The following is a 16221-nucleotide window of genomic DNA, read 5'->3' on the forward strand; positions in this document are numbered from 1 at the left end:
CCAGTGTAATCTGCAAGTAGGCATGACTCATATCCAACTTTGTGAATTTCTTTCCTCCAGCCAGGTTTGCAAAGAGATCCTCTGTTTTGGGAATCGGATACTGCTCTAGTTTGGACACCCGATTGACTGTTAATTTATAATCTCCGCAGAGTCTTACCGAATTGTCCGGTTTCAAAACAGGTACTATGGGAGCTGCCCATTCCGAACATTTCACTGGCTCCAGTATGTTCTCTCTCAATAGACGGTCAAGTTCAGCTTCTACCTTTGGCTTCATGGCATAAGGCACAGGTCGTTGTTTAAAAAACCTTGGTGCCTCCTTGTCTACATAAATCTTAGCTGGGGGGCCATTAAATGTGCCAAGTTCCTCCTTGAACACATTCTCATGTTCACTCAACACTTCTTGCAAAGTCAACTGTTTGCCCGCATCTATTTGATTTACTGCTCCCCAGTCTAATTTAAGTTCTTTTATCCAGCCCCGACCTAACAGGTTTGGTCCGGTACCCGATACTATAACTACATACAGGCAGCTGTTCCATTGTGTCCCTGTGTTGCACAGTTACATTAGCTATACCTAATGTCGCTACCCATTCACCTGTATATGTTTTAAGATGCAGGGAGCAAGGCTTTAACTCTGGAACTTTTGCACGGTTCCACAATTTTGAGTACTCTGCCTTGTTCATTATGGTCACGCCGCACCCTGTATTCACTTCAAAGTTCACCTTAGCGTCATTTACTGTCAGTTGCAATGTGATAGGAGCCACTTTTGGAATGTTCTCTAACATGCTATACATTATGAATGTGTCTTCTTCTTCCTGAGCTTCCCCGCTGATGTGGTGTGCTCCATGTTTTTTCACTTCTCTCCCTTGGTTTTGCTGTCTTCCCCCTTTTGGTTTGGATTCCTCCACAGGTGATTTCGCCCTGCAAGCTCGTTTTATGTGTCCTTGTTTCCCACACTTGTAGCACTTTTCCTCCAGAAACCGGCATTCACTCGCCAGGTGATCGCCCTTGCACCTATAACATGCCTTCATATGCTCACATTGTGGTTTCTGACGCATGTTCAACTTGTGCACAACAACCTGACCTGCAACTTGCATAGCATTAGCCCTGTCTGAACCCTGTATTTCTTTTACATCTCGGTTCGCTGTCTCTATGGCTTGAGCAAGTTCCAATGCTTTTTCATAAGTAAGCCCAGTCTCGGATAATAATCTACGTTGCATTCGGTCGTCCATAATTCCGCAAACTAGCCTATCTCGCAGCATTTCCTTCAGGTTGTTCCCATAATTGCAATCTTGTGCTAATTTACGCAACACCGTTACATAGTCCATTACGCTCTCTTCCTCTTTCCTGTTCCTTGAATTAAACTTGAACCGCTGTACAATCTCACTAGGCTTAGGGCTGAAATGTTCTTTTAGCAAAGCCACTAATTCAACAAATGATTTGTCTCCAGGCTTTTCAGGACTGAGCAGATTCCTCATCAAACTCTAGGTCTGGCTTCCCACTGAACTAAGCAGAATGGCTTTCCTTTTTCCGGCATCATTTATTTCATTTGCTTCGAAAAAATAACCCAACACTTCACAGTATTCCTCCCAGGTTTGTGCTTGACTATCAAAAGCGGAAACTGTTCCTACCGTGGCAGCCATGCTCTCTTCCAACTGGTAGCTAACTTCAGCTCGTGATTTTGTTGTTTAACAGTCCTGGCAGACTTCTCTTCTTTATCTAGGGTCCTTTTTACCTCGTCGCCAAATGTGATAAATCCATGTAGTGGAACAAGAACTCGAAGAGGCGATACCTTGGAACTAGTACGAGTATTTTATTAAACAAACAGAGTAACAAACATCATGCCTGCATCCTGGCATTCCACCTTTGCTGACCTTCACAGGAAGCAAACCTCTGACCTTAACAGGAAGCAAACCTCTGACCTTAGCAGCAGCATTGGCTACAGCACCACCTGGTGGATAACCTTAATCATAACATCCCAGATTACTGTAGCCAGGATGAGCAGAAGTGCTCCTCCAAGCACCCACAGGGGAATTCTAAACCTCACCTGCCCCAGCAACCCTGCATCCCCTCCCTCCTCCCTTCTCTCTCCCCTCTCCCTCCCCCCTCCCCACTCTCCCTCTCCCCCTCGCCCTCTCCCCCTCCCCCCTCTCCCCCTCCCTCTCCCTCTCCCTCTCCCCCCTCTCCCTCCCTTTCCCTCTCACTCTCCCCCCTCTCCACCTCCCCGCCCCTCTCCCTCCCCTCCCCTCTCCCTCTACCCCCTCTCCCCTTCTCCTGCTCCCCCTCTCCCTCTCCCCTCTCCCCCTCTCCCTTTCCCTCCTCCCCCTCTCCCTCCTCCCACCTCTCCCTCTCCTTCCTCCCCTCTCCCCCTCTCCCTCCTCCCCCCTCCTCTCCCTCTTCCTCCCCTCTCCCTCCTCCCCCCTCCCCTCTCCCTCCTCCTCCTCCCTCCTCCCCCCTCCCTCTCCCTCCTCCCCCTCTCCCTCCTCCCCCCTCTCCCTCTCCCTCCTGCCCCCTCTCCCTCCTGTCCCCCTGTCCCTCCTCCCCTCTCCCTCCTCCCCCTCCCTCTCTCTCCTCCCCCTCCCTTTCCCTCCTCCCCTCCCTCTCCCTCCTCCCCTCTCCCTCCTCCCCCCTCTCCCTCTCCCTCCTGCCCCCTCTCCCTCCTGCCCCCCTCTCCACTCCCTCCCTCTCCCTCCTCCCCTCCCTCTCCCTCCTCCCCCTCCCTCTCCCTCCTCCCTCTTCCCCCCTCCCTCTCCCTCCTCCTCCTGCCTCTCCCTCCTCCCTCCTACCCCTCCCTCTCTCTCCCCCCCCTCCTCCCCTGTCTGCCGCACCACCCCTTCCCCAACAGCAAATCCCTTCCTGAGGCCCTCCATTCTCCCTATCAGCTGGCTGTTGCTTCCTGGCCATTTTGGTTGAGAAGTTGGCAAGCGTAATGCTAATGATGAGCGACCGTTAAAATCAACCTCCCCACAACCGCTCCCAGAGTAAAAAAAGATCAATCCTAAAGGCCAATTCACCAGGTACAGAGCAAAGGAAAATCGACCCTGGTGCTTCGGAAGGAGTTTAATTGTCCAGTTTCACATAGCACTGTTACATAACAGTAACCTGCAGTTGTGCATGGTTAAAGATTTTGTTTTTTGGCCAATAATAGGCATGTTACACAAATCAGGCACAGTGCACTTAATGCTGTCCAATTAAAGGGACATTATTACTGTAATTAGAAGTTTTCAGTCAAGCTGGTTCCAAAAGCTCTGAACAGATTGTTTTGATTGGGACCTTGTTATCCAGAGCCTGCTCTCCAAAGCCCCTCGCAGCCAGTTACCCAGTGCCATTAGCAATCTGGGGCCAGATGGCCAGGCAACAATGCATGGCTCATGATTAAGATTATTATAGTTACTACTAAGTTGCCTGTGGTGTTGCCCATGGTCAGTTGATGGATGTAAGCTTTTACTAACACTGGGAATTTCTCTGGGGGTTCTCCCAAGAGCCATTTACGCTTTCTAAATAGGGTTTCCACCAATCTCTCGCCGAAGTTACGGCGGCTGATCGGAAGAATCCCTGAATAAATTCCCGCCCTAAGTTTATAGAGCACAAGAGATCCAACTGATTATCTGAGCACCTTTTATACCTGGCTTCACAGGTGTGAGCCCCAAGAGGCTTCAGTGTTGGATTGGTAAGTGATTCCAGAGTTATACTGTCAATACCATAGGATGGTCACAATTGTCAGAATGGAATAGTATTTTTTGAAGATGTGCAGCAGCTTAGTGATACAGCCCAGTTCAAAGGTTTGCATGTAGTGTAGCAAATGCAAAAACAGCACTAAAGTTGATAAAGGTTTGATCTTAAACAAAGGTAAGTTCCCATTTTACTCTATCAGACATTAAACCAGAGTGGAGAGGATTCAATGCATTCAATTAAAGACACGTCATGTTATGCAAAGAGCACAGACTTTAATAACATTTATTTCTCAGTGTCAGCTGTGGCTCAGTGGGTAGTACACTTGCCTCTGAGTTACAAGGTTGTGGGTTCAAGTCCCACTCCAGGGGCTCAAGCACGTAAAGCTAGGCTGACACTCCAGTGCAGTGCTGAGGAAGTGCTGCACTGTTAGAGGTGCCGTCTTTCGGATGAGACGTTAAACCGAGGCCCCGTCTGATCTCTCAGGTGGACGTAAAAGATCCCATGACACTTATCCCTGGTGTCCTGGCCAATATTTATCCCTCAACCAACATAACAAAAACAGATTATCTGGTCATTATCACATTGCTGTTTGTGGGACCTTGCTGTACGCAAATTGGCTGCCGCGTTTCCCACATTACAACAGTGACTACACTCCAAAAATACTTCACTGGCTGTAAAGTGCTTTGAGACGTCCGGTGGTTGTGAAAGGCGCTATAGAAATGCAAGTCTTTCTGTCTTTGATTAGGATTTACTGACAATGGGATGAGATTATTCAACTCTTAGTCAAAATATTTGGGAGCATCTTAAGATCAGCATTCAATAATGACACACATTTTAACAATGTCTATAGCAGGCATAAAGCATTTAATTGGGTTGTTTTTTTTGTCCTTTTCAAATTTAAACTCACAAAAGAAAAGGCCAACTTGTCTCTGATGCTGAAGAAAGAAGAACAATTCCACATGTTTTTGAGTTGCAAAAGAGAAAATCTATCTTTGTGTCACTGCTTCAACTGAGGCCTGACACTGATGGGCATGCTGCACTAATTGTACAGCTATCTTCCTTTGGATATCTGTTGGGATTGTCTGAGGAAGATGCTTTCAAAATGACCTCAGTAAAAATGTTGTTGATGTACCTGAATACTTAAAAGAACGGTTTAACTCTGCAGCATTGCAAATCAAAAAGACGACTGCAAAATTATTTATCTTTTAGCAGGAGGGCTTATATACAAAGTAATAAGTGAGGGTTTTTTAACTATCGGTACGTTTTGTTAGTATGGGGAAACTACATCATGGCTGATACTGTCAAGTATTCTCTCCCTGCTTAAGATTGTGATGTAATGTCAATAAGCAGAATTTGTTCAGCTGTCTTTTCAAATATATGAGTCAAAAGTATGTGCTTTGCCAAGAAATGTTGCACCCAGTTTATTCCACCAAAGAAGCTCCCCAGAGTTTGCCATCCTGTAGATTTGTTGACAATAGATTCCTTAGTATCTGGAATCTGTGTTGCCACTTTATTTTCGCTAAATGTCTAGAAAGTTGACTTGCTAAATTCCAAACTATAATCACTTGCACGGCATCCTCTATCCCTGGTTTATAGAATGATTCTGAGGCATGGATTGTCAGTTTTCCAATGATAACATAGACAGTCATTTAAAAGCTGTTTTAACCATTGTTTAGGTAATGGACAGCGGTTGTGAAGGCATTTGGAGAGTTCATTTGTTGCTCATTCCAACTGTACTAGTAATAGATGGTATGTTAACTCTTTGCACCTTGACAGTTGACTTATCCTTGGCTTATACAGGTTTCATTCTGATCCACTTTTGTCAATTTACATACGAATTTCAGCTGAACTTGATAAAAAATACATCTTATAATGCAATAATCTAGGCATACTTAGGCTCACTGAGAAGGAAAACACTCAGTAAATGGATAACTTTTGAAAGAAAATTACATTGCTTAGAACAGTGTGATGTAGGAGAGAAAATGGGCCTAAAATTCCTGGGCCCAGGGTAAGGGTTGCAGTGGTAATGCAATCAGGCTGCAATTTGGGGCAAGACCTGCTATTTGTGGCTTCCACCCTCCTTTCGTTTTATGCTGCCAAATCCCACTAGAAGAGGGACTGGGCGTTCCTTGCACTTACGCTCCTTCCATCCAGGCAGCACCAGAAGAGGCAGGGCTGGAGGACTGACGTCATCCGTCAGAAGTTAGTCTCACCAGTTCTGCCTCAGTTGTCACCAACGCTAAGCATGCCTGTATGATGTAGAATATGTCACATGTCAGCTGTGTCTCAGTGGGTAGCACACTCACCTCTGAGTCAGAAGGTTGTGGGTTCAAGCCCCACTCCAGGGACTTGAGCACAGAAATCTAGGCTGAGACTCCGGTGCAGTGCTGAGGGAGCGCTGCACTATCGGAGGTGCCATCTTTTGGATGAGACTTTAAACTAAGGTCCCATCTGCCCTCTCAGGTGGACGTAAAAGATCCAATGGCACTATTTCGAAGAAGAGCAGGGGAGTTATCCCCGGTGTCCTGGTCAATATTTATCCCTCAGTCAACATAACAAAAACAGATTAACTGGTCATTTTCACATTGCTGTTTGTGGGAGCTTGCTGTGCGCAAATTGGCTGCCACGTTTCCCATATTATCACACTCCAAAAGTACTTAATTGGCTGTAAAGCGCTTTGAGACGTCCGGTGGTTGTGCAAGGCGCTATATAAATGCAAGTCTTTCTTTAACAGTAGCTAGCTTGCCAGGACCGTGTCCTGATGCAAGTGGGGCTCACAACTGTTTCAAAGTGGGAGCAGCTTCTGTCCATCTGCAGCTGCCCTGCTCATGGTGTGGCACGGTGCTGCAGCGAAACTCCTGCCACCCACTGAGGCGGGCGCCCCAGTAACACAGCCGCCCACCCCCTCATACGTAAATGGCCGCGGCCCTGGCACTTAGGATGTGGACAAGGGCACAGCAGACTGGTGCTCAGAACCCTACTCTTGTCGTATTTCCGGTGGAAGGACAAGGCTATCAGAAATTTTGGTCCAATATGTTTGGATTTTTGTAGAGTCGGATCAAAAGGAAAAAGTTCTGTTGTTAATATTTTTTAAGAAACAAACTGGTTGATGTTAAGAAAAGAAATGTGCAAAATTATGAAAAAAGCTCATTTGATAAACAGAAAAGCCTCATTTTTTTCCCATGAGAACTGGATGCAAAATAATTGATTTGTTAACACCTAAACCAACTGTCAATCAACAGAAATAAAATTCAAGTTACAGGAAACTCTTTTTTATCCGGCACCGACGGGACCGGCGTGCTGCCGGTTGATCAAAAAGTCCAGATTACAGAGAGGTATACTTACTGAGGTACGAGAGCCCCGTACACGGCCACAGACCCAGGCGTCCCTGTTGCATGGCAACAGGTGCAGGAACCCCGGTTACACGGCCACAGATCCAGGCGTCCCTGTTGCATGGCAACAGGTGCAGGAACCCCAGTTACACGGCCACAGATCCAGGAACCCCGGTTACACGGCCACAAATATGAAGTAAAACCTACTTGAACCTACTCCTGAATTTTGCCAGTTAAGAGAGATTTCCGATTATTTAGGTGCCGGTAAAAAGAGAGTTTCCTGTATTAACTATCTCTTACCAAAATAACTAATAGCAATATCTCTTCTTTCAATAGTTCGGGCAAATATAATCCCTAGTCCTCCAACCTACAACTCTGAATATACTTATATTTCTTGGGAGGGATATTCCAACATAAGTTACTTGACTCGATTACTTCCACCTGTACCAAAGGACTGCCCAACCCCCACCGGAACACGAGGTAAGAACAGAGATGTAAGTTGAACTGCTACTTTCCCCATTTAACCTTCACTCTGTTGATTAAACATGGAGCCACCCAGCCTCAGTAGATAGCGTGTGTGATTTAATTAAATAAAATTAATTGGTCATGAAGGCACAAGGAGAACCCCAGCATTTCCTCAGAGAGATGAAGAGAGAAATAAAATCGGAAAGATCCTCCTGATCGTGCCTCACACACTTTTTCCGAGCCAGTTATGGGAAGGCATTGGAGGTGCCTTAAATTCGACAGGACATGTGGGGAACCCGTTCTCCCAGGTTTCCCGACTGCCTCGGAGCCCCCGCCCCCAACCCACCTTGCCCATTAAAATTCAGCTCTCTGTATCTATCCAGTCCAATCTCTTTATCATTTTAAACACCTCGATTAGATCACCCCTCAACCTTCTAAACTCAAGGGACTACAACCCAGGTTTATGCAACCTGTCCTGATAATTTAACCCTTTGAGCCCTGGTATCATTCTGGTGAATCCGCGCTGTATCCCCTGCAATATATCCTTCCTGAGGTTCAGGAGTCCAAAACTGATGTGCTACTTCAGGTGGAGTCTGACCATGGTTGTGTACAACATGAAGCATCACTTCCTCCCCTATGTATTCCAGTCCATTTGAGATATAGGCCGACATTCCGTGAGCCTTTTTGAAATGACAGTAGTCTCATCACTTTCAATGTCAAAACAATGTGGCGAAACAATTAGAAATCCAATGCAATCATGAGATTTGTAGCCAAAACAATGGAATAGAAAGGGCAGATTTTGTAAGGCTCTCCGATGGATGCAGAGCTTTGCTGGACAGGAGTGCAGATCGCAAAAATAGCCCTAAACTGTTACCTACCTACCTGTGATCTGCAGTCTTGTCCAGTGAGGTTCTGTACCAGGAGTGCAGCTTTGCAAAATTTAGTTCCAAGTCTTTGGAGAATATGCTAAGGCTCTGTGATAAACTGGTCAGACCTCACTTGAAGTACTGTGCCGTTCTAGTCACCCCAATTAAAAAGCGACATATCTGGACTGGAGAGGGTGCAGAGAGTAATAAAAATGATCCCATCAGGAATTGTGAGGAAATACTACCAAAACTTATTGGCCCGGAGTTTTGCAATAGGAATAACGGTGAGGCTAATAGCAATCACCGTTATTATGAAGTAAATCAGACAGCAACTTCTGCTGTCCACACATGTGCAGTTAAACGCAAAAATCAGGAAGTTGCTGTCAGAGATACCCTGCTCCTCCACAGGGGGCGCTGTTGCAGTCCTCGCCGATAGACTCGGCACTGAAATCAACGCAATGGCATGAAGTTGGGGTACTTACCCATTAGTTCCTCACTAAAATGCCAGAAAATGTTAGGGCTTGTGCATTCAGAAGTAAATTTTTAATGGCGTGATAAGTGATCATTACTGCCAAATAACCTCTCTGGCCCGGAAAATTTAATTTTACAAGAGTGTAGTCTCATTCCTTGAGAAGTTAGTGTTGGAGATTTTTTTTTTAATCTAATTTTATTTTTACTTTTTCTGTCTGTCTCTTTTATCTCTCTTATAATCCCATCTGTCTTTCCCAATCTTTATTTCACTTTCTGTACATGATTTAAATGTAATTTATATTTCCTGCTTTATACTTCCTGGTTTAGACTCTGCTTGCCTCAGTGAGGCTTCTTCAATCTGATTGGTTGAAGAGCCTCACTGTTTCTTCCATTGCTCACAGATGCCACAGTTGCCCTGTAGAAGGTGCCGCGCTTGATCAGACAGCGGATTAGAGCAAGTCTACGCTCAAAAGCCCGCAAAAACTCTGTGGGCAGCTGTCAGCGTAGTGAATGGCGAGCGCCGTTCCTTCGCTGCTGACTGCAAAATCCGGGCCATTATGTATTGTATAGAGATAGGATTAAAAGCACCTCATTGATTAGAAGTAATAAATGGCATAGATAAAGTGAACCCAGAATCCACTTTAAGATTAATCAGACCAGTAGAACAAGAGGACATAAATTTTAATTAGTGAAAAGTAAATTTGCAACAGATCTTAGGAAAAAGATATTGACTAAAATGGTGCTACAGGACTTCAGGATGCAGTTGGATACTCGGCTAAACTGAAATATTAGAGCGATGCACTCAATTTGCTGGAATTTACAACTTTGGTGGGGGCATATAAGAGGCGAGAATGACTAATATAAGGATGAAAAAGGAAATCAAAATCTATACAGAATGAAAACAAATACATTTGCAAAAAATTAAAATGACAATTACATAAAGTAAAATGTGCTACGTTATTTCAAAAACAATATTTGAATGCATTAGTTCACAATGGGACAATTCATAGTGTCTGGTTTTAGTGTGTTAAGGCATTTTGGCAATGTTAAAAGCACCTGTTTGGCCGCCCATTATACACGCTGCTCAACTTTCCTTAAAGAAGAGCTGGTGTGAGACACATTGAGGCCTTCAGTCTGAAGGGGAAAAGTCTCCGCCGCCAGCAAAGAATTGTTTGGCCCAGAAAGGCGTGGAGCCGCTTCAGGCAGAGTCGCCGTGGGCGACGCTGCCTTCTGGCAGGTGAACAGGGGCCAGCATCACTGCATGCGCCACTGCAGACTTACTGAATGGAGCATGTTATAGGTTGGGTGGTGGAGAGGGGCCATTAAAAAGACCACAGAGAGACAGATTGCAACGAGGCAAACGAAAACAACTGTGCAAAGCAGTCATGAAGTAGTAAGAATGGAATCTGTAACCCTCTCTGTTGTACTGTATATCTCGAACAACGCACTCAAATTTTAAAAAAACCTTAGTTACACAAAACAACAAATAAACACACCGATTTGAAGGGTTACAGCTGGCTTTTTACTGACCTCCCCTCCACCTATGTCATTCTCCATTCAGAAACTTGAGAGAGAAGAGAGGCAATTAAGGGTTACGGAGAAAAGGCGGGGACGGGGTACTGAACTGGTAAGATCAGCTATGATCTCAGACGAAGATCAGCCATGATCTCATTGAATGGCGGAGCAGGCTCGAAGGGCCGAATGGCCTACTCCTGTTCCTATCTCTATGTTTCTATGTTACTTTAGAGCATCTGCCAAAGGTACCAGCTGGTGTGAGTATGAAAGGAGCAAGATTCCCAGTGATTTGCCCTTCATTTCTCTAGCTTGGCTGACACCGTGTGCAGGATCATGGCTCCAGCCCAAATCCGACCAGATTGTGCGGTGCAACGGCCGTTGCATCAAGGCACCGTGCGTCATCTTTCGCTTGTCACTGATTTGTAATCTGTAAAAAGACTCGTTGGTTGAGAGTCATAATGCAGTCAAATGCTATAAAGTTCAAGAGAAGCAATAGGACTCAAACAAAAAAAAAAGCCAAGTAATAATCCGGTAGAAGAAAAGCCACAATCCTACTGAGGTCATAAATTAAACAGTGATAACAGCCCCAAATAAAGAGAGCGCAAGAGAGCCAAAATATTACAGCAATCCAAATAGACAGAGGCCAGATTAAGGACTATAGCAGCCTGGCTTCAGGGGATTAGTAACGGAAATGGCTGGAACTGGTGGTGACTTTAATGTGTAACTCCATTGAAAACAACACTCAAACAATAGATTGACAGTTTCTAACAGCCGTTGGTGACTAAATAAATCCTGTTTCCTTCCTGCTAGTTACATGTGATTATTCACTCAGTAGTGTCCTGTGTCATAGAAACATAGAAGATAGGAGCAGGAGTAGGCCATTTGGCCCCTCGAGCCTGCTCCGCCATTTAATGAGATCATGGCTGATCATCCAAATTTTGTACCCTGTCCCTGCCTTTTCCCCATATCCTTTGATCCCTTTAGCCTTAAGAAATATATCTAACTCCTTCTTGAATATATTTAATGAATTGGCCTCAACAGCCTTCTGTGGTAGAGAATTCCACAGGTTCACCACTCTCTGGGTGAAGAAATTCCTCCTCATCTCAATCCTAAATGGCTTACCCCTTATCCTTAGACTGTGACCCCTGGTTCTGGACTCCCCCGCCATCGGGAACATCCTTCCTGCATCTAGTCTGTCTAGTCCTGTTAGAATTTTATAAGTTTCAATGAGATCCCCTCTCATTCTTCTAAACTCCAGCAAGTATAAGCCCAATCGACCCAATCTCTCCTCATACGTCATTCCTGCCATCCCAGGTATCAGTCTGGTGAACCTTCGCTGCACTCCCTCCATGGCAAGAACATCCTTCCTCAGATAAGGCGACCAAAACTGCACACAATACTCAAGGTGTGGTCCCACCAAGGCCCTGTACAACTGCAGCAAGACATCCTTGCTCCTGTACTCGAATCCTCTCGCTATGAAGGCCAACATACCATTTGCCTTCTTAACCGCCTGCTGCACCTGCATGCTTACCTTCAGCGACTGGTGCACAAGGACACCCAGGTCTCGTTGCACTTCCCCTTCTCCCAATCTATTGCCATTCAGATAATAATCTGCCTTCCTGTTTTTGCCACCAAAGTGGATAACCTCACATTTATCCACATTATACTGCATCTGCCATGTATCTGCCCAATCACCCAACCTGTCCAAATCATACTGGAGTTTCTTGGCATCCTCCTCACAGCACACACGCCCACCCAGCTTTGTGTCGTCTGCAAACTTGGAGATATTGCATCTAGTTCCTTCGTCTAGATCATTAATATATATTGTGAATAGATGGGGTCCTAGCACCGATCCCTACGGTACCCCACTAGTCACTGCCTGCCACTCGGAAAAAGACCCGTTTATTCCAACTCTTTGCTTCCTGTCTGCCAACCAGTTCTCTATCCAAGTCAGTACCTTACCCCCAATCCCATTTGCTTTAACTTTACACGCTAATCTCTTATGCTGGACCTTATCGAAAGCCTTCTGAAAGTCCAAATACACCACATCCACTGGTTCTCCCTTATCTATTCTACCAGTTACATCCTCAAAAAGTTCCAGTAGATTAGTCAAGCACGATTTACCTTTTGTAAATCCATGTTGACTTTATCCGATCCTGTCAATGTTTTCCAAGTGCTCTGCTATTACATCTTTTATAATGGACTCTAGCATTTTCCCCACTACCGATGTCAGGCTTACCGGTCTATAATTCCCTGTTTTCTTTCTACCACCTTTTTTGAATAGTGGGGTTACATTAGCTGCCCTCCAATCCATGGGAACTGTTCCAGAATCTATAGAATTTTGGAAGATGACCAGCAATGCATCTACTATTTCTAGGGCCACTTCCTTCAGTACCCTAGGATGTAGATTATCAGGCCCTGGGGATTTATCGGCCTTCAATCCCGTCAATTTCCCTAACACCATTTCCCTACAAATACTGATTTCTTTCAGTTCCTCCCTCTCATTAGACCCTATGTTCCCCGACATCTCTGGGAGGTTATTTGTGTCCTCCTTTGTGAAGACAGAACCAAAGTATGTATTTAATTGGTCAGCCATTTCTTTGTTCTCCATTATAAATTCCCTTGATTCTGCCTGCAAGGGACCTACGCTTGACTTCACCAATCTTTTTCTCTTCACATATCTATAGAAGCTTTTACAGTCAGTTTTTATGTTCCCTGAAAGCTTACTCTCATACTCTATTTTCCCCCTCTTAATTAATCCCTTTGTCCTCCTTTGCTGAATCCTAAACTGCTCCCAATCCTCAGGACTGCTGCTTTTTCTGGCCAATTTATATGCCCTCTCCTTGGATCTTATGCTATCCCTAATTCCCCTTGTTAGCCACGGTTGAGTCACCTTTTTTGTTTTATTTTTATGCCAAACCGGGATGAACAAATTCTGTAGTTCTTGCTGCCTTCATGAGGAAACAGTGAAATTTCAAGTAAAGCTCATTAAATAAATCTCATAAATATTCCAGACAGAATTTTTTCTCTTGCCCTTTTCCTGTGCATTCTCCAGCTCATATACGAACCACATATTAAAAAATTGTTTTTTCTATTGACCAGGGGCAGTTATCCCTACAAGGCAGGTCTGAGTTGAGGTAAATACTAGATCTGAAATATGGTTTAACAACATCTTTGCAATGTATTTAAGCTCTATTGACCACGAATGCCAGGATACAGGTTTACACTCACAATTATTCACTTTTGGGTTCTCATTGCACTGGGAGGAATGCTAAGCAGAGGCTCAGCACTTTCCTCTGGTGAGCGTGGGAAAGCTAGAAGAACAGGCTGTCTTTATGCACCCTCTAGTAGCTGGCTGAAGAACTACATTAGAGGTGGCTTGGAAGGTGGCCTCCATTGTATGTTCTTGGCAAGGAAAGTGCATGACATGGTGTGACTCGCATTGTAATACTCAGTTTGTGAATTCCACAATGCAGTTGGGACTTGCTGAAAATAATGTATTTGCAACATGAAGCAAACAAGGTCAAATGGATCATAGGGATAGTTTTACGTAGAGAACATTGGACACTGAATGCAAGGCCACAAATTAATGAAAGGGATTTCAAACAAGCAGAGCATGGGAACTTTATAACCATTATCTGAATCATGCTAAAACATTATTGTATTAAATTCTCGAAGGTACCTTCTATTGTGTAATAATCTACGCTGTCCATGTTATGGAGGTGATGCATTGGTTTCGCCTGTTCATGCTTTGCTAATGATTGCCAGTCTGTTTCATCTCACTGATTTGAGTTGTCATTGAAGGATTAATGATTTTGATGTCAATACTGAAAGCTTATCAAGTACAGGAAACTTTTTTTTATCCGGCACCGATGGGACCGACGTGCCGGTTCATCAAAAATTCCGGATCACCGAGCGCTATAGTAAAAGATACGAGAGCTGAGAGCTCCGTATAAAGCAACAAACCCTGTTGCTTAGCAACAGGTTCAGAACAATGGCCACAAGTTACAAGCGTCTCTGTAGCTTAGCAACAGCTGCAGCCACACCCTTGCACAGCAATAAATGGAGGAAGGCAAGTAATATGAAGTATGAACCTACTCCTGAATTTTGCCAGTTAACCGAGATTTCCGGTTATTTAGGTGCCGGTAAATCGAAAGTTTCCTGTAATAGCTTGCAATTGATTACAGAGAGATTCTACAACAGTGTATATTAGGATAATAATGGAAAATTTGTGAAGGCTACATGAATAACCAAGTTTTTTGTGCAACTTTACAGGGTACAAGAAACTTCCTGATTCAGAACAGTTAGCCAAGGAGTTTCTGTTGAGGAGAAAGTTCATTCCAGATCCTCAGGGATCAAGTTTGATGTTTGCTTTCTTTGCTCAGCACTTTACTCACCAGTTCTTTAGGACAGATCTCGATAGGGGTCCAGGGTTTACAAAAGCTCTCGGTCACGGGGTAAGCAACAATATTTAAAGGTATTACATAACCATCTGACCATAGCAATTATAGTAACTGTCCATTTGTAAAACTGAAGTTTTGAAATGTGAGTTTTTGTGTTAGCTCCCTCACATTGTTACATATAAGATTTCTCTCTCATGATGTTACTTGGAGGATTTCAGATTTTTCCAAAGTAAAATTCATATACGTCTAAGAAAGTTGGTGGAACTTTCAGATCTTTTTGTTGATGGCAAGTGCCCATTTGTATTTTTTTTGGTCTTTTTCAATCTGCAACATATTACAGGAGAATGTTGTTCAAGTCATAAATCATCCCGCCATTACATAGGGTGACTATATATGAAAAAGATTCAGGACTGAGGTAAAGGTACTGCGAGAAATCTCCAACATGTACTTCAGACCAAAGGCAAGCTGTCAATCAACTAAGACCAAAGACTCAGTGGCGCATACCAGTGCATAGAATGACTAGCAAGCAGGTCTTTTCACCTTTATCCGTTTACATAGCACCTCTAAATGCTTTGACGGTGTACAACTTAATTAGCACCTAAAACAAAGCCTCAATATCCTGATTAATTTACAAATCGAACAACCTGACCTGTGTGTCATGGACAACTGGACTTCAGTAGCCATTTTGAAATTTAGTTAGCAACATTTCTTATTTTTGAAATTGGTCGGGCCTTGCATTGAATCCATGAGACGAATGGTGCACTCTCAAGCCCCACTTCCCACCAGATGGAAATGGCCACGTGAAAATTTACCCCGTTATTTTCTGGCTCTTACTGGGTTTTACCAGAATCCTAACATTATCTCTTTTTTTTCACCTTTTTGTCTTGGACTTTAGATGAGTGCAGTGACTGTTAACAGATACATTATCCCTCCCTCAGACTTTATTACAAACAATCTCAATATAACCAACGGGTTGAATTGATTATTCAAGGTTGAGTGAATGAGGTGTGAACGGAATATGCAATTCTCCCCTGAGCCATTTACAGTCATGCACTGAGGATATTTTTCGTGATAAAAATAGAATCTCTATGGACTGATCTTCCACTTAGAAAACTCATTGAGCAGGCTTTTTACAATCTAATCACACGCACCATTTCTATAATTGGTCATGAAAGCATAAACAATAACCAGCAGCACTTAAAATCTACCTAAAACTATTACAATTAAAGAAAACAACTGAAATAACTTGTTTTCAGTACGCAAAGTTCCACATTTGTATTTGTCTGTTTTATTCAATTACAGTGAGATTCACTGAACCTGGCACGTTCCCAGAGAATAGTGTTTGTGTTTTTCTATGCAACCATCCTGTTCTCAGCCAATCATAGAATGGTTACAGCACTGAAGAAGACCATTCGGCCTGTCGAGCCCGTGCCGGCTCTCTGCAAGAGCACTTCAGCTAGTCCCACTCCCCCACCCTTTCCCTGTAGCCCTGCAATT

The 16221-nt window shown here is 44.1% G+C and overlaps 1 protein-coding gene across 2 annotated transcripts in view; it reads left to right on the top strand.

Moving 5' to 3' along the window:
• LOC147101785 (prostaglandin G/H synthase 1-like) overlaps positions 1-16221 on the top strand; it is a 106179-nt gene that overhangs the window by 60467 nt on the left and 29491 nt on the right. For both annotated transcript variants that reach the window (XM_085965725.1, XM_085965726.1), the window contains 2 exons: positions 7341-7484; positions 14597-14778. In XM_085965725.1, the coding sequence (XP_085821851.1) occupies positions 7341-7484; positions 14597-14778 (326 nt within the window). The remainder of the gene's footprint in view (positions 1-7340; positions 7485-14596; positions 14779-16221) is intronic.

Source organism: Somniosus microcephalus, chromosome 23, assembly GCF_052327205.1.
Source record: "Somniosus microcephalus isolate GS21.2 chromosome 23, FLI_Smic_1.0, whole genome shotgun sequence".
NCBI classification, from domain to species: domain Eukaryota; kingdom Metazoa; phylum Chordata; class Chondrichthyes; order Squaliformes; family Somniosidae; genus Somniosus; species Somniosus microcephalus.